The sequence below is a fragment of the Aquila chrysaetos genome, chromosome 4 (assembly GCF_900496995.4).
Source record: "Aquila chrysaetos chrysaetos chromosome 4, bAquChr1.4, whole genome shotgun sequence".
Taxonomy (NCBI): domain Eukaryota; kingdom Metazoa; phylum Chordata; class Aves; order Accipitriformes; family Accipitridae; genus Aquila; species Aquila chrysaetos.
Window position 1 is genome coordinate 24,656,404 of NC_044007.1, and position 19,382 is coordinate 24,675,785.

The following is a 19,382-nucleotide window of genomic DNA, read 5'->3' on the forward strand; positions in this document are numbered from 1 at the left end:
TGTACAGCACCCCTCCTCTGCAGGAACAGCAGACTGGAAGGGCCTTTGGGCTGCCCATTCCCCTACCATAAAATCAAGTAATTCTTTTAACATATGGATCAAACTTCATTCTAAATGCAGTCAGTTCTTTTCTTTTTCCCCTCCCCTGTTGTTACTCCTGTTAGAAGCCTAACACAATGAGTGTCTTCATTTCCAGCCTACGTTTACCCCTGGCCCACACATATGACATCAGGGTTCAACAACTGAGCGCGTTCACTCGGGTTGTGATGTGGAGAAGCGTTTTCTGTGCACATCAAAGGAAGGGTTAGTTATAGCTAACAGAGGATTAATTGAGACAGGATGGGAGACAAGCCTGCCTTTGTTGGAAAATGATGCTGGAGAGGTGCATGCTGGAAGAGGCATGTCATTCCTCTCGTGAGCTCCTCTTAGCTGGTAAAGGGAGATTTTAATGTAAAAGTTCTTTTTAGGATTTGGTAAATAATGTATTAAGCTGGCTACATTTCTGTCAGGGTTTTGTGTATCTGATTTAAATGGAATCAGAAATAGCTCATTTGTACTCCAGCAAGACTTGCACTACAATAACAAGAGGGAATGAGCTAGCTATGCTTGGTTTGGAGGCATGTTTGTGTGCACATGCGGAGTGAGCCATCTCTCCAACCGTACTCTCTGTGCCTTGTCCTGCAACCTGATGTCACTTTTAACAGCACTATTTACTCGGTTGTTCAGATAGCTCCCTTTTGAGCTTGCCTATCTCTCTGAGCAGAGGCAGAGCTAGCTCCATCTCGCAGGGTGTGAACTGGTACACTCCAGCTCCCTGTGAGCCTTGGCTCTCGATTTAGGGGTCCAGGAAGCCACATGAAGCAGGGAGAAGAGCAGCACAGCCTCTCAATGTGAGCCAGGCTGTAGCTTCTGGGAATTAATTACCTAGGCTTTGAGTGGTCTGGCTTGAACCTTACCTTGTACACCAGGAATTAGACAGGGTCAAACAGGAATATCCAGAAAGCCTGCTCCTGGGCAGCCATAGAGGAGTATCCCTGAGCCAACTGGCCATTTTGTGGGAGAAGCTGGTCAGGCAATGCTGGCTTGCCTCCTTGTTTCTCCTGAGGGACCTGCAAACTGGCAAAAGTTTATAATCCTATTCTTGCTTTTCCTGGTATGTAATTTCTGTAGTTGCCATAGAGATGTTATGTGATGGTCCTTAAGAAAATCTTTCTATTAAGATGTTATCAAGTGTGATTGAAATTTTTAGACCCTCTGTTATACAGTCATTGGAGAGGTTTTTATTTGCAATCTAACAGGCGGTATTAAAACCATGAAATGGTCTTTGATTATGCAGCAAAGTATCCCAGGCTATTCACCTGAGGAACAGTGTGAAAATCCATCCTGCCTCTTCCCCATTCTCCCATTTATTTCTAATTTTGAGATTTGTTTCCTGAGAATAAGTTGGAATTCAGGAGTTGGGAGGTTTGGTTGTAACTCTTCAAAAAGGAAAAAAATTACTACTCATAATGCTTGTTAACATTAAGTGAGCATATTGAAAGTTACTTTAGTATATTTTACAATTCATATTCTTCGTCTCTGTTATCCATTACGAACATTAATTGAAGTAATCAGACTGATGAAGATAAATAAGATTGCATGAAAATGATTAAAGCATGGAGATGAATAGAAGGGTCCCACTTCTGTAGTTGCTTTATCCTTTCAAGTTCCCACAACTTTTCATAACTTACCAGGGTCTCCTTCCAGCCTTTACAGTATGTCTTTTTTCTGGAAGAAGATATATTTTAGATTTGTGAGGTAACAAAAAGTAAAACCTAGTAAAGGCAAAGATGCTGTAATATTAATGAGATAGGAACTTTATCTACTGTGGTCTGGAATCCAGCCTGGTGACCTGTGTAAAATCTACAAACTATCTTGTCTTCACTCACATTTATCCTGACTTATTTACCAAGCCTCCTCTTTCCTTCTGTTCCTAACAAAGATGGCGCCAAATGTTTTTGTTCTCTCCTTCTTGTATATTGAACAATGTCTTTTCTCTTTTATGTCACAATGAACGAATCAAAGGTATTTTCATTACATGTTCCAACACTGGTAATTGCCCTTTTACTCTTATTTCAGCTGTCCTCCAGTACTTCATATGGGCCTGAACCCACATATGAGTATATGAATTGCACTGTGAAAACCATTGAAACAAGGACCTTGTTTTCTTTATACATCTGTAAAGCACCGAGTATAGCCAGAGCTCTGTGAATAATAATAGCTAGATGATAAGCCTCTCCTAATTCCACATGGTGGCTCTTTGAAAAATATGGTTTTTGTTAAGAACTCTGAATTCCCCTTGCTTCAGAGTTAACTCAGAATTGGAACTTTAGAAGGCATTCCGCCCCCCCCCCCCCCCCCGCCCTTTTTTAGAAGATCCATTGAGATCTGACAAAATCCTAATTACTGGAAACAATGTGTAGGTTTTGAAGCAGTATATGTCATTACATTTGTTGGGAACACCTTTCGATCACAAATAAATGCAGAAATAAAAATAGGAGGAACAGTTTAACTAGCCTCGATGAGTGAGCCGTCAACATACTTTTGAAGTGTTTATTTTCTGCTCATCTGTTCAATTTATAGGCATAGCAAGTTTCCATAAATAATGGCCATTTATCTTTTAGTCACTCTGAATTAAGTTAAACTTTCTAAGTTTTTATTTCACAGGCCTGACAACTGCAGTTTAATGTGCATTAGGAAAACATACATTAACATGGATAAATTGCATCTCACTGTATAACTGAGTCTTCAATGCAGATTTTAGTCTGCAAGGGATAAATTTATTAGAATTAGTGCCAAAGATTTAGATTTCAGCCTGGCTTTCATTTGCCGTAAACCCCTTACTTTACTTTGACAATAAAAAGAGAGCTTGCATGTAAAATGCCCTTTTAAAACACTGGCAGAATGATGTGAAAAGGTGCTAGCATAAATAAGCATCAGGTCCTTCATGAATGCTTGAAGTGCTTGAAGCAGCAATATGCCATACTGCCGCTCATCTATTTTGAATAGCAATATGTTGCCACTTCACTTGACAAATGGATGCCTACTGACCGATCGTTCAAACCTCTCTTTCCCGTGCCTGGGCTTGTGCAAAAGCCTCATGCGACTGGGGTGGGGGATGCCAGGCAAGAGATGAGGGTGCCTTGCTCGAGACAAATTTGCCACTTCTTGAACTCATTCACCCCAGCAGCCCCCTGTACAGGCCACTGTCACCCCTGGCAAACCGTGCAGGGTCACCATTTTAAAACCCTTGCTGTGGCTTGTGAATTTTGATGAGCCTTTAGTGTTAAACATTGACAGGTGGCTTATAAAGAACATAATGCTAATGGGGTATATTTTAAGAGGGTTATTTCAAACCTGGAACAGTGCCTTGCCAGCCTCACAAATAGTTGTTTTAGCGCAAATGAGGCAGTGAGGGAATGGGGGGGCAGAGGAAGGCATTCCTCAAGCCAGCTTTGCCACCGAGGAATATGTTGGCAGATCCACAGCGTCAGTCCATGGTCTGTGTGCTTGGGGACTATCTAGAAAGGACTGCAAAGCCAGCAAGTGACTTTCATGGCTTGTTCCAAACCATATTAAGGTGAAAGAAATCAAGTTTCTGTGGTGTTTTTTTACTTTCTGGAAAACTTAAGGGCAGGATATTTCTGTGACAAGTCTCATGCATTTGGAAGCACTGGAAGAATGCGTCAACAGTTTGAAATCCAGGGTCCAACAAAGTGGCCTGTATGTTCAAACAGATGTTTTGGTGATGAAGGGACTTGCATTTTACGCCAACAGTTTTGAATATTTAAGGCTTTTTCCTGTAGAAGTCCTTAGTTGACTGAAGTAGCACCATGGCTCTGAAGTTGTGTCTGCAACTGAATTCCCTCACGGAGGTTTGTCTCAAGACTTATGTGTGGGAAGCCCTGCAGTGCTGTGGATGATATCACAACTGGATATCACAACTGGAAACTCTGTGTTCAGAGAATGTCATGTTTATTACTTATAAAACTGGCTGTTCCACCAGTCCTCTAGCCTCTAAAGGATGTTGAATGGCAGACGCAGCAAAAATAATGAAGCCTTTTACATCACAAGATGGGAACAGAAGGGTTGCGGTGGCCTTCAGGGCAATATAGCAACCGTTTTGGTTTGGTAGGGTGATCTATCTTCTGTCACAGGTCATCTTTCATTCATGTACGGTTTTACTAGCCTGAGATACGGTATCCTATTTTTTCTCTCCTGCTTTGAGTGCTGCTGTATGTGATAGCTCTTGTGCATTAGAAATTGCCTGCTGATTTAAGATGCAGTCTGATTTGTGAAGTTTGCAATCTAATTTTCCTCTTTACTTCATTTTTGTTCCCTGTTGTTTTCTTTAATATTGGCATGTCTGAGTATGAACCTGTACAAGACAGTTTTGAGTGCTATCGCTGCATGGCGTTACTGTACTTTCATCTCATCTCCCTGAATGGATCCATGTGATATTTGACCTCCTTAGGGCATCGTACTCTGCTTTTAATCTTTAAGGGTCTGTCCAGCCCTGGGTTTGGAAGTATGGTGCTATCACCATATTAACCAGAGCTCATTAACACATGTCAGCCTGGAGCAGGCAGCGCAGTATATATGCCAACAGCAACGCTCAGGTGAAACATGTGGTCATTACAATAAAATGACCTGAGCAATGAGGGTAAGTTTTGAGCCCAGACTGCCACTACGAATTTGCCTTGATCGTACACATGCACTGTTTTTCCTTATGTGCAGACAGAGGAGGTTGCTTCAGTTAGGCACAAGGGAGTGTCACCTCGACAGCTTTGCATGTGTTTGTCAGGCGCCCACAGCCCTACCCGTCCCTGCCCACCCCCGGGCTCTCCCACCCTGCCCAAGGCCAGGGACCCCATTTCAGCCCCCTGGGGCCGTCAGCCTCTGCTCCAGCGATGCCACCGCAGGGCCGGTCTCCAGCTCCCCACAGCCCTGCCCTGGGTCCTGCTGAGCCCGGCCCACCCACAGGCCCATGTCCCAGCCCAGCCTCAGCTGAGGGAAATACTGATCTCGGTATTTCACAGGGAAGTATTGAGACAATGGTCACACATGTCTCGGTATTTCCCAGCAAATGAGGAGGAGACGACCAAAGTTTTTGACCTGTTTTCTGTTCCTGGCAGTTTCTGGAATCTGTAAGAAGAGGATTGACTTTTGGGTGATGGTTCCTGTTCAGACACCGGGTGGTCATCATGTTAGAGATATTATGTGTCCCACAAGGATATCTGAGCCAAGCTCACAGGTGCCTGACAAAGCAACCAATGTCGTTCAAAAGCAGTCGCTCTTCTGGAGGGGATGCCAGTGATGCAGGGCATTGGAAAACTTCCTTCTGGAGTCCCTGTCCATGCAGTGTGTAAAGCCATCAAAGGGTTATCCAGAGATGCAGCCATAAGGGTAGGATCGGCCACTGAAAAGAAAAGAGCCACAGAGAGACTGGGTTCTCTGCTGGGAGTAGTGTGGATGTATTACAGTTACTGATGTGAAAGCAATAAAATGATGGGGTAAATGAGGTGGCAGTTTCTGTTTTCTGTTCCTTACTGTCTCCTCTTTCTTAAATGCTTCATGACGAGGCCACTTCTCCACCCCCTCACAAGGGAGCATGTTGTTATTTGAAAAGAACAAATCTTTGGGACCAAGAAAACAATTTTGATTTAACTGCTGTTTTATTGAAGCTGCTGTGTGTGCAGGATGATGAGGGGCCTGAAATAACCCACCTGTGAAGTGGTCAAACTTTGCGCAAGATCAATGCTCAGAATTTAATGCTACACTCTCGAAGCCTCAGGAAGGAAAACCGATCCCCTCTACTTCTGTGGGATCCTGGGTGGGGACCATATGACAGCATTTCCCCAGCGTGGAAGGAGGCTGCAAAGGCTGCTTGCGTCCCTGTAACAGTTAGCACCTGATCTCAGCAGAGACGTCTGTGCCGAGGTGTGTTGAGACGTCTTGTCACACACTCCCCACTGCTCCCAGGGAGGGCTGTTCCCAGAGCATGGAAAATGCACTGTGCGTGAGAGCCCAGGACGCGCTGATGGAGCATCCACTGGAGGATACTGGGGTGCAGGGAGGGGATGCAAGATGGGAAGGACCTCCAGTGGCCAGGCACTAGAGGGTATGGGCAAAACTCTTGAGTAATTCTTCTCATCGAACGCCTCTTGTACGCAGGCTGTGGCACTGGTGCTGCAATACTTAGCATAAAGGATGTGTGAGCAAAGGGAGCTCTCTCACCTCCTGCATTCCCCTCTCTGCATCCCCTTGTACCCGTCAGTCACATCTTGGTGACACCTGGCAGCCAGCCAAGCATTTCACCCAGAGCAATTCTGTTGTCTGCTTCTCCTTCTGAGTCTAAGCCACTACAGAAATGCATGGGCTGGAGGCAGTTGCATTCAGCTGTGGCGCTTAAATAAGAATATTATCATCCATTTGTAATAAGGCTGTTGTTTCTTCACACTTTTGGGGATGCTCTTTCCCAGTCTGGGAGTTACCTAACCACAATAATAACCCTCCCCTCCAAGAGCTTGCTGGAACACATCTTGTTCTTTATAAATGTTGAAGGGCAACAGTCTCTGTGGCTGGTAGGCACTGCCTGTTCATAGGTGCTCAGGGACCTTCTTGGAGGAGTCATGAAAGCTGAGGAGGCTGCGAGCACTGAGTTGGATGCAGCTTTACAGCTTGCAAGCAATAGTTATGCTGGGTTATGTTACCAAGACCTTGTTTATAAGAACATGTTTGTCTTTGTCTTCTCTACAAGCTAATGGGGCTCCTCACAGCACCATACCAGTGACCTTGAAAGGGTCTTGAATACACTTATGACAATATACAAAGTGTAACAACATTTTGAAAGTAGACAGGGAGCTCTACCATGTACCTGTTATTTGAGATTGCTGAAATTGCATCTTTAAATGGCTGCTTTCCAAAATAATGAATCCTGCTTGAATGTTTTTAATTTCTCAGCTTCATAGCAAGTTTGCAAATCTTACTGAAAATTAGACAGGCTGATTAGAAAAGAATTTGATGAAATAACACAATACATTAAAGAAACTGTCAGGAGACCTATGTTCCCTGCTGCCCTGTCAAATAGCAGATATGTTAACACGTAAGATAATTGTGTTCCAATATGAACAGTTTGATTGCTGTTGATTTTCCTTCTGGATTATGTAACAAAACAGGTCCTTTTTTTCGAAAAGAAGAATACCTGTGTGTAGTGTTCAAGTGAGACCTCTCTAGTTTTTTCTTTCGTGAGATTTAAGAAGGTGTTCTACTGAAGGACAGCAAAACCACCTCCTGCACTGGGATGCCCTCTCCATTCCCAGCTGTTTACTACTTAAGCCCTAGTCAGCTGTGCAGAGATATTTTTTATCAGTGCAGCCTGAACTCAGTGACTGAAAAGTGCAATAATTTGTTTTTGATTGGGTTATAATGTGCTATCAGAAAACCACCATTGTATTATTCTTCTTAAACTAAAAAGAAGTATTTTTGTATTTCTTTGTTTTGTGATCTTGCAGACTCAGCTCTTGGGAGTTTTACTTGCTGCTGCTTCAAATTTTCTGATTAGTGTCTCTTTGAATATACAGGTATGAAATTATTTCTCTTTATTCAGAGTTGTTTATATTTAGCAAGTAACTTATGTTACAATTTGTTTTTATGGTGAAGTTCAAAACACAAATTTAGTTGCATTTAATAAACATTCCCTCTCTTTAACTGTAGGTTAACAGTGCCCTGCTGTAGTTGTTAGCGGTATGATAGCTCTCAACCTGTTCTGTGCTGTGATTCTCATATGGGAACAGAATAAAAATTCATAACTCCTCCTCCTCCTCCTTGTAATGTGCCATAAGGAAATACCAGCTGTGACCTGCTTGTGGTCCCACTGGACATCACATGAACCTGTCTCAGAGTGTCAAAATCTAAAATGGACTTGACCACAAGGTCTTAGGCACTGCTTAATGAAGTGATTAATGTAATCAAATGCATAGAAACATAAAGTTTTTTGTAATATTGGACCCCAAAACAACTTTGACCAATTTAGTTTTCCTTCTGCAATTAGGATGAAATAATCTGAATAAATATTATTTTACATCATAAAAGCAATGGGAGGTGCTGACCTTACAACTATGGTAAAGGGTTGTAGGATGAGATTTATAAAATCCTTTCTGTATTAATAATTAGAATACATATTCAGTAGAAAGTTAAATAATTGATTGTAATCTGTATCTCGTAGACTTCATGGTATTTTTAGGTCTTCTAACAAAAGTTTTTAAAGTGCAGAAGATGTTGCGTAAGTTGTCCAGAAAAAGTATTTTTGCTAGCTTGTATTTTGAATTGTATATGTCTCATATAATGCTATTTCTTGTTTTTTCTGTGAAGGATAAAACAGAGAGCTATGAATCTTCTATTCATAATAACCCATTATATTAATGCTGGGAGGTTCTTTAATGATTCCCTTCTATTTTAAGTATCTCTAGTTGGAGAATCCCATAGAAAGAAATCTGTTTAGCCAGAGATGGCAGGCAGGTTGAGATGACTGATGCTTCTCTAATATGAGTTCCAACTTGCTGATGGTGACAGTACTAGGACAGGCTCTGTTTCAACAGAAAAATTCTTGTTGGTGAAGTGGAAATTCAGTCCAGCCCATAATAATGAGGTTGTTCAGACTTCATATCTTTTGTTTGCTGAGGGCACTGAGTGCCAAAGTGGATGCTTTGCCAGGGGATGTACTGAAGCATGCAGACAGACTTCTACTGACTTGTAATCATTAACAGCATTTACTGGATTTGAACAATCTTCCAGCTTTTTAAATGCTGTTTGGGAAAACCCAATAGCTCTGCATTGCCACTTAACAGACAGTTTCAACTGAAATTTTTATTTATGCTTTAAAATAGATTCTTCTCCATTTAGTAACAGTATCTTATAAATATGAATAATGACTTTCCCTACATCTCAACATTTATTTTCACACTCATATTAAAAGCACAGGCCAAATTTTATTGTTCTCTCTCCCTCTCCCACCATGCAGTCAGTTATCCTGACTCTCTTCCCTCTAGCTGGTTGTCAGCTAAAGAACAGCCCACCATTTACAATGTATTTCAGCTGGATTATAAACAGCCTCCACCAAAATACCATCCACACACATTACTATGCAAAGAAGGGAGACATCTGGAGAAAGAAGGCTGTAGGGGAGCCGCTGAGCTCACCCTCCTGTGTTCATTGCATCTTTTCCATCACACTGTGCCCCCAAGAGTTATTCCTACAAGAATCTAGGGAGAAACCAGAGTTCAGGATTCAGTTAAGAACTCATCCTATTTGGTTTTCAGCAGAAATTTGGATTCTTGATTTGAATATTATTTAATATTCATTTCAATTGGATCTTTATTGGGCTTTTTTTGGTTTTGTTTATAAAAATGAAACATGCAAAATCCTGGATGTTACTGTGAACTGCTGGTCTGTAGCTCAGGGAATTTTGATTTCCTTATGCTCCTTTTCTCCTTGGAGGGCTAAACTTCCTAGAATTTCATCCCCTGAACATGTTCCACAGCATGAAGCTGCACTAATGTGCTGCATCCTCTCAAAAAGAGGAACGACTGAGACTATGGTGTATCACAGACCTTACTGTTTGGCCCATACTCTGTAGCGTAGAATACAGAGTAGAATGGGAGTATGTTTACAACTTCCCTGGGGCTCTGCAGGGAGACTTCCAAAATCAAATATCAACTGACGGAAAGAAAAATGTAATTTACCACCATTTATACTACAATAACCATATCATTTGGTTTCCAACTTTTTGACCCATGTGCAGAGAGGCTGGTGAGGAATCTGAGAAAGGAAACTATTCTGCAGAACTAATGTGGTAAACATTGCATCCTTGCCAATCATGACACCTTCCTGATGGAGACTGCCTGGACTCTGTTTCAGAAGACCAGTGTGATCAAAGTCAAATTATCCTGTTATATACAGGTTCTTGCTGTACAGCCAGAGAGACAACAATTACATGCGTCAATGATAGTTTCTCCAACAAGAAATGTTGATGAAGTATTAGTTGAGTATATATTATACCTGTTGATACAGGTATAGCTGGTTTTCCTTCTGAAAATAATGCTTTACCTGAGATCTTCTTCTAAGGTCAAACAGAAGATTGTAGCCAAATCCTAAATTCTACCTAATTAATTTAGAGTCCTCCCTACAGCAGATATGATTAAGTAAGTGCTGCCTTTTTCCTTTTGAAATTGTATTTCTGGCAAGGATATGTATCATGCAGCAGAAGCACCAAGTTGCCTGGTCCCCTTCTCGCGGTTTGTTGCCACAGTCTGATTCTGCCCCATCTCCTGCCCTTGAGTGTTTCCAGATTCAGAGCACAGCTGCTGAGCTTTGCTTTGAGAGAAGAACAGAGGTGTGCAGTGATAGCTAGGAAGCACTAGCTAGTATTCAATTCATATTTTTCAGGTTTATTCAGAGGTCTAATTTTTCAGTAATTTCCACCATGGTTAAGAAAGCACGCATCTGAAGCAGCACCGAGTTAACACAAAGCAGTGTGTCTGCAACAACAAGCTGAAAGTCATGTTTAAAAAGAAAACCTTGACACACCTGGAATTTGAAGTTGACAGCCCCTTTAATTATTCCACTTTTGTCAGACATAAGAACACAATGGAAGCCTTTCTTTTCATGCCTATTCCTAATAATTAATTTTCTAGAAACGCGCTCATCTCCGACTGGCTTGTGAAACAGAGCCGAAGCCCTACTACACAAGCAAGCTGTGGTGGTGTGGGATTACCCTCCTGGGGCTTGGAGAGGTGGGCAATGTCACAGCCTACGGATTTGCCCCCGTTGCCCTTGTTGCTCCACTGGGATGTGTATCTGTGATAGGTGAGATGGTTTGCCATTTCTTGCTTGGGTACATACTTTAATCAAATGCTTGTTTGTGACTAGAGGAATAATACCACAGGAGCTGCAGCAGGAACACAAGGGGAAAATGTTAGTTTTTGTGGTTTGAAAAGAAATTATTCATATAATTACATGAGCTGACAGTTGAACACAAACCCTTTACTTAAGAGACTCTTCTAATATCTTTCTTTTTCTATAGTTTTGTCGTTTGTGTCACTCTGTGCTCTGCTAGTTCCTGCCAGTTGGTCACCCAGTGCTGTACCAGTGTTACAGGCTCTGCAAGCCCTCGAAGTGGGAGGCTGGCATCCTGCTGACTGCATAGAGCTGTGGTCTGATCCTGAGTACCTACAACGTGTTTTCTGTTATCGTCACACCAAGCAGTTTCTGCTCCCTGTCCCCTGTCCATCACCATGATTCATGCTGACATGGGCAAACTTGCTTGACTTTCTGCAGTGTGTGACAAAAAGGGCCTAGAGATTTCCTGAAATGTTTAGCTCATTTATGGACATTATCAAAGTTGTTCAGTTGTTCCTTCATGTGCAGCTTAATTGGACATTAGCAGAATTCTTATCCTTAGGACCCATTTGATATGAACTTACTCTCTATTTCATGTGCTTTCTTTGTAATTAAGGCATTGACAGGTGTGAGATGTCTGTTTCTTTCATAAAGAAACATAAATTTTAAAATATGTTATCATATTGTGTTAAAGCAAAGCAGAGTGGACAGGGCAATATTGTGCAGAGGCTGTGAAAGCAGGAATACAGAGTGCAGCTGTATCCCTTAATCAAGTTGCTCCATATCCACAGCTGAAACATCTAGGGCTGAGATATCACAACAGCTCTGCATACGCTGGAGCCCATTTGCTTGCTATTGACAAGTGATAACATTTCATGGTTTGTCTCTAGCTACTAGTTTCATGCTTGGAAGTGACATTGCAGTGAGTGATTCTCCATGGGAAGGTAGAAAAGATGAATTATCTTCCCGGTGGACTGCCTGGTTGAAGTGGAAGGAAGCAGCCAACAATATATGGGTGCAATTTAGCAAAGAAATATTGGGGGAAGGAAACTGCAGGCAATTTACTGTAACCTTTAATGTTAAATTATTGCAGAATTTTGGAGAATGAGATATAAAGCCACAGTAGTTCACCATTATAGGAAAGATTTCTCAAAGAAAGGAATGAGATATTACCTGAGATTAAAATGTAAATTAATATGACAAATTCTGGTGTGATTTTTGTGGCGGTAGTTATATCTTTAACAATAGTAGACATTTCCAGATGTCTCTGAATATAAAGGAACATTGACCAATCGAATTTGTTGCCCAAACTGAATAAAATGCAAATATAGAAAACTAGAAAGAAGAAGTGAGAAGCAGTGGGAAGGGAAAAAAACTCCATGGGTTATTAAACTGTTGCAAAGAAGAGGTCACATTTAGGGCTGATTTTTATCTGGGCAAATTCCTTCTTTACCTTTGCAATATGCGAAGAAATGTTGCGTGTTTCCTCCGTTCTCCATTTCCCCTTACTTATAACAAATACCAAGAAACCATTCTCCTAACTGTTATATCTTATCAAAATTCTCATCCACTTTTTTTTTTTCTTTTTTAACTGACCCAAATTGCTTATCCTGGAAGACCCCAGAAAGTACTTTAATATTTTATATTCCATTTCCATATATCAGCTGACAGTATCCATTTCATAGCCCAAACAATAGAGATATCTAAAATTTTATTTAGTCTAGCAAACATTCCCTTAAGGAAGGGAAAGTAAAAATGATGTAGGCAGCCAATTATAACAATAACTTCCCAGTAACACTTCCTACCACTAGATACTTTCCTGTCTTCTGAAATTAAAGCCAGAGAGAGAGATCATCCTTTTAATTTTAGAAGAGTTCTTCATTTAGGGCAATGACAAACTGACCAAGACACATGTGCATCATCTGCTAACAATGGGGCAAAGGATAGTTTAGGCAGCAGGTCTCCCAATTTAAAAGATCAGGAAATATTTTTCTCATTAAGTTGTGGCCTGGTTTAGGTAGTGGAGGGTGGACTTTGTACAGTCTAGTTGGCAGTTGATTTGAGGTATTGTTGAATGTGTGTCTTTCATAAGTTAATTTTTTAAATGAAGAAATCAAGCACTTGATAACAAACTCTGAATCTGAACCCTAAGTCCACCCTTCTGATAAGCATTTTTTTTCCAGATTTGGTGTCAGGACATCCCTGTCAGCTGACTCTCACTGACATTGGGTACCCAGTACCTATGGTGTACTGAGGGGAAAGGTGCTTTGCAGTATGCCCAGTCATCTAGGGGATTCTCTAAAGATCTCCGTCACTCTGGGTCTGCATGGAAAGTTTCCTTTGCTTGGAAACCAGGGGTTTGGAGGAGGATAAGGCAGACTGGAGTCTCTGCCCAGAACAGATTTGGGCTGTACCCATCATATGTCTCCAGACCTCTGAGACGGGAAGCATCCTGCATCTTAAAATAGATGGAGCCAACATCTATTATGCTCTGCTACCACATTTAACTGCATCCAACTGAATTTTGCATTTAACCCGGTACCAATTAAATAGTGAAAAGTTTGTGCCTCATTCTATTGAGCTGGGTGTTTCTGATGGCTGATTTTAGAAAGAATCCAGCACCACAGACCATGAATTGGCATGACACCAGTAGATTTTTTTTTTTCTTAGAATTAAGCTACAAAGACTATATTTTTCTTCTTACACAGTGGAAGTATTTCTGTGTGTGGTTGCAATGATGCAAGCTCTACATCTGTTCAGGGTTTTAAATAGTTTGAGAAGACAGCAGTTGTTTTCTTCAAGAGGAGAAATTGGTAAATTTTTAATTTAAAAGTGGAGGAGTAATACATGTTTAATGTGATCATTAAAAAGCTTTTTATACTTAAAAATTAAAAATCATGTTTTACATGTAGCTCGGGTAATTTTAGGCTGCTGTGGTTTTTAGCTCATTGTCTTGCTTTTGTCTGCAGAAATAACTTGGGGGTGGAGGTGGGGATGAGAAGAGGCCAGTGGTATCAGAGATCATTTCTTCTGCAGTTTTCATCATTCTGTAGAGAGTTGGTTTACACTTAACTCGGTTAGACTGACGTTGAGATCCCTTTGCATTTTTATATGCTCCTTCTAAATAGCTGTGGGGCAAGAAATTGCTTTAGGCTTTGAAAACTGATATCCCTGATGGTGCTTTAGGAAAAAGATTCTCAGATATTCTTGTAGAAATGGATTTCTCCCACTCACTGTAATGTAACATCTTTGTGGCCCAAGAACTTGGGATTTTGAGAACTCTGTTACTAATGAGAACTAGGAAATATTCACCAGACTATTCTTTAAAATACTTTATTTGTACTTGTCTAGAAGATGCAACAAAAGGATTTTCAGGGTTCTTCTTCTCTCTGCAGTGTGCATGACCTATAATCCATTTTCCAGAATTAAGCTCACCTTAATGGTCTCTCTTTTGAGCAATTCCTCTGATACTTGGCTTGCTTTTTTTATTAGGATATTGGCATTAAGCATGGGGAAAAAATGTTTCATGTTTTGTCCACCACTTTTCCAGTACTAATATTTAATCATGTTAGAAATGTTACGTGTTCAGTGTGCAGGATAGCTATCAAGAGGTCAAGCACCAACTGACTAAATTCTGTAATATCTTTCTTTGTATTCAGTGCACCGTTAATATCTACCATATAAACTAAGAATAGGTTTGAGAAGTCAATTAACTGTGACAAATTTTTTCCCAGATGTCTTGGGCAGAGCTAGCTCTCTGTTCAACTCTGGCTATCCATACAGGTATTCTTTAAGTTTCTCCAAATTTGTTTTAATCCTCCCTGACACAGAGCTCTGGCCCTGAAGGAGACCCAGGTCCCATCATGTCTAAATGCATCCATCCTTCTCACACCTGGATCGTCTCCCCTGTCTACCCCAAAATGACCCACTGTAGGTCAGCAGACTGGTTTTCCTCAAGCTCCTGCCCTTCCCTTAAGCAAGACAGTGTATCTGAGGTGTAGGCAGGAAAAGATGAAGGAGGTTTTAAGCCAACAGTCTCAGGGCAGGTTGCTTCTCAGGCATGAATTGTCGAGATGCAGACTCTACCGTGGAGATGGTGCTACGGACGCTCAAAACCAGCTGTGATTTATCTGTCAGTGCCTGCAGAGTGCACATGGACTTGCCTGTCCTGGTGCTTTGTGCATGGGCATTAGGGGTCATCTGTGCTCCCTGTCCTTCCGTCCTCCCCAGTAGCCCTTTGCATGGGAGAGAGATATTTCAGTCTGCTCCAAGGCTGTGAGCACAGCTCCTTTCTCCAAACCAGCTCCTTTCCTTCTGAATATGCTTAATAAAAATGCTTGGGCACTTTTCTTAATAATTTTTTCACACTACCCTTCAGCTAAACCACATTCTTCTCATGACCAGCAATCTCATCAGTTCAGCCTTTTTTCTTGTCCCCTTCTTAGTGTGCAACCTCTGGATCCCCTGAGGAAATACTGGAACTTGCCCAGGAAGGCCTGCTCCCCATTCTCTGCCCCCTTAACCTCCTGCTCATTTGAGCTGCAGTGATCAAATGAACTACCTGCCTCATCACCTCTCCAGATCTTCCTGATTGTGTGGCAGACTACAATAGCTTGAGTTTGGGGATGGATTAAAACATCTCCAAGTGCTTCTGTACTGTGATGGTGCTGAATCTTTTCAGCTTGGAAGGTAGACTGAGGGTCTGTCTGTATAAAGGATACTTTAAGGTCACATCTTAAAATATGACCAGCAGCAACTGCATCCTCACACCTTGAGCACTACTCAACAGATTTAGTGCAAAATCAACAGGCTGAGCTTAAACTGCTCCATTAGATGGAGGCAGACCCTTAAGTTGCATAAAACAGCGTAAACGCTTGGTCTCAAAGTGAAATGTTTTTCTTGTTGCACAAACTGGGAGAGGTGCAAACATTAAACAATAGTCTTCGAATTGTCACTAGTACTCCTCCAGTATTTCATCCAGACCACCAGTGAAATGGGTACAAAAGTATTCTACAAAATGGGTGGGTTTAAATGCCTTTACCTGACTGAATCAGTTAAGCTTAACAGAACAAACATTTGAGGCAAATATTAAATTTTGTGTTTTTATTGGAAACTATTGGACAAGACAGAAGCAGTAAGAGCAGTCTATGCATTTGTGAGTAGAGTACTAATCTATTTAAAATACTACATAAAGCTCATCTAAGAATTGAAAAGAGGAAAAGGAAGGTTATGCTAGTATTTGAAGTTATGAACAGTTATGAAAGGAATTATTTAGTGTAAAACCTGACAATAAAAATAGAGGTTAAAAGGTGAGATTCATAAATAGACTCAATACCAGGAAAACAACTTAATAATGAAATATGCTTATTTGTGAAGTAGTTTTGGGTAGGAAAAATAAATGATGGACACTCTTTCATTGGATTTTTTTAAGGCTGGCTTGGACAAAATACAGAAATGCACTCTATGGATCAGTATGTATTTTCTATCTTTAACTTCTCTGATAGTGTATTATCCCTTTCTTAAAGAGACAAACAAGAAACAATCCTAACTGCAGCTTTCATGTCTAGGAGGCAGAGGAGTTGTTTTGTGAGCTGGGTTCTCACCATTCAGTGTCTGCTAGTGGCAGAAACCACATATCACACTACTCTTTATTTCTATTTGTGCTGGAGAAAACCTACATATGGAGATAATCGTAAACGATCACTCTCCTAAGAGAATGAGCAGATGACTAAGCTATGTGTAGGACCATTACAGCCCTCCCTTAAGGCACTTAATTGCATATCATGCAGAAAATGGACATTTTCTACCATTTTTTCAATTTAAATTGAAATTCACATGCTGCAGTAAATATATATTCATTCAATAATGTGAATATATATTCATTCAATATATAGTGAATATATATGCATTCAATAATGAATACAAACCAGCCTGTTTTCTGCTGATGTATGAGGAGATGAAGTTGTTTCAGCCTAACAATTAAGCTCCTGAACAAACTCTTTTTGTCCTATTTTCTTACGCAATACCTTTTATTTATCATGATTTTGATGTAGTGCCAAGTCATAATATTTTTCATTTGAAATACTAATGCTGCATTTCCACATTGAAGAGTTTCATGAGCCTTCAGAAAGGCTCTGTCATATAGATACAGATATTTTACAGGACCTATTTACTTCTCAATTTGTGGATATTAATATAAGCGTGATGCAATCAAGGCATGAAATGAACTCGAGGATTTCATTAGGATGTGTTGGCTCTGTAAGGTTTAATCTTTAACAGATCATCTCCCAGATTTTCTGCCTTTCTCTTGATCTAGCAGGCTATCTGCCACCACTCTCACTGGGAGTAGGATCTGTACCTAGTTTTGAAAATTTTACCTTAATAATTAGTTAAAAAGATAAAAATGTTCAGATTCCCCCAAAAGTGTACAAGTCTTCTCAGACAACCAGGGATGCAGTCTTTGCTTCAATGACTTACAGACTGACAGTTCGAGCTTAGAGTTAGTTATGTGCTGTATTGCTAAAACCAGTGGTTCAAAACCAACGAGGCTTCCGAGCAATGATAAATGCTTGTTTTGTTGCCAGCTTACACTTCAACACAATTTTTTGTCTGTATTTCTGTATTGTTGTATTCTCTTGCCAACCAATTAAAAAAAATAGAGACTATTCCTCACTCTAACACAGATCTCAATCTCTATAACTGTCTATAGCTTTTAAAAAAAAAAAAATAACAAGCAAACAAATGAACAGTTGCAAAGACACATTAATACTTTTCAGCACAGCAGTTGCCCAGGTTCCTCCATCTATTCATTCGTGGAGTTGAACATAATAGTCAGTGATTTATTTCCCACATCAGTATAATGGTGTAGGAGGAAGAGGTACACAGCTTCTGTGACAGAGGGTGAGCAAGAGGACCCTGGCTTGGGAAAGAGAAAATTGGGGCTGGGCGGTAGGAAGTTAGACTCATACTGCAGTGATGGGGCAAAATCATGGTGATGGGAAAGCGGGCTAGGAGGAAAGTGCGAGGGTGTAACATCACTGGTAATGAGGAGGAGAAGTGGGGAGATGGGAGGCACCTTGCCTCTGGTCTGAGGGATAGTGGGAAAGGAGTGGAGAGTCTGGAGAGCTGAGCCCAAGGGTTTCAGCAGGACCGCATTTAGGAGCTGAATTTGGGATGCAGTAAGGGCTTTAACTCTTATATCCGGTAGGCTTAGCTTGGCCTCTGGATGCCCACTTACTCTTCTGCCAAGGGTTCACAGGGTCCTAGGATAACTCAGGTTGGAAGGGACCTCAGGAAGTCCCTAACCCAGCCTCCTGCTCACAGCAGGGTCAGCTCAGAGGCCACCAGGCAGAGAGGAGCTGGTGGGGGGAATGTGTTGGCCATCTAGCATATTGTCTTAAACTGCCTTTTCTGGAGGAGTTAATGTCTTAAGCAGCTAAATGCACCTGAGACTGTAAGCTGGAGCCCAAAGGAGTTAAAGAAGAGGGGCAGAGCAGCTGTGAGGGCTGTACATTTCTCACTGGGCTCCTGGAGTACACTTTGGTGCCTGCCGTTTGTCTTGCTGGCCAGGGAAAGCTGCAAAGCCAGCCGAAGGCAAAACGAGCAAATGCCAGCCTGTGCTCCTGGGGCTTACAGGCTCCCTTCATACCCCTCTTTCTCTGGCCCATCATTTCTAGTGAGCTACTGTCTGTGTCAAGACGATCTGCCCTTGGTTTCTTTGATTTAACCTGGTTGAAACCCACCCTGCAAATTGAAGAACATAAAAGACTATTTATAAGTCAAACTTATGGAGCTTAAATCCCAGAAAATTAACAAAATAAAAATAAAATTAAATACTGTGTTAGCCAGTGTGTAATAACAAGGTGCTCTCTTGGCTGTGCTACCATAAATGCTTCAAATTCAGCCCTGAAGGTAATAACCAGAGTTTGCCAGGCTTCTGATCAGTCATGTATGTTCTCTAGCATCTCATCAGGTCTGTGTAACTGTTCTGTGCTTCTTCACTTGGATTTACCCCATTTGCTTTTCTTCTTCACTTGAATGCATATGAAGTGTTGGTGGCTTATCCACAGGGACAGTTGTCTTTTGTGTTCAGTCTCTCCTGGGTCTCACTCTTCTCACCTTGGTGTTGCACCTTCCCTCCTACTTCAGTTTTTCCTCCAATCCCAGATGGCCTAATATATGTTCTTAAAACCTCTCCTATTTTTAGATTCCTCTACATATTACACATCATGAAGAGCATTAATTATACATACATTCTGTTAAGCTCATGATCTCTTGTGCATTACCAGCTATCTCTGGAGAAAGAGCTTGCTGCATTTGAATGTATTATTAAAGTGGATGACAAGTTGAGTGACAAGTTTCATTATCTGGCTGCGTTCCAGTGTCTCCCTGTGCCCACTGCCAGCCTCAGAGGTTGTAATCCCCCCAAGCTGCCATTTGTCATC

General features: G+C 41.2%; 1 protein-coding gene across 2 annotated transcripts in view; it reads left to right on the forward strand.

Moving 5' to 3' along the window:
• The window catches only part of NIPAL2 (NIPA like domain containing 2), a 52,085-nt gene that overhangs the window by 9,924 nt on the left and 22,779 nt on the right, over positions 1-19,382 (forward strand). For both annotated transcript variants that reach the window (XR_003923176.2, XM_030012808.2), the window contains exons 2-3: positions 7,554-7,622; positions 10,734-10,905. Coding sequence is in view for 1 of the 2 variants with exons in the window: in XM_030012808.2 (XP_029868668.1) it covers positions 7,554-7,622; positions 10,734-10,905 (241 nt within the window). In the remaining variant the exon portion in view is untranslated. The remainder of the gene's footprint in view (positions 1-7,553; positions 7,623-10,733; positions 10,906-19,382) is intronic.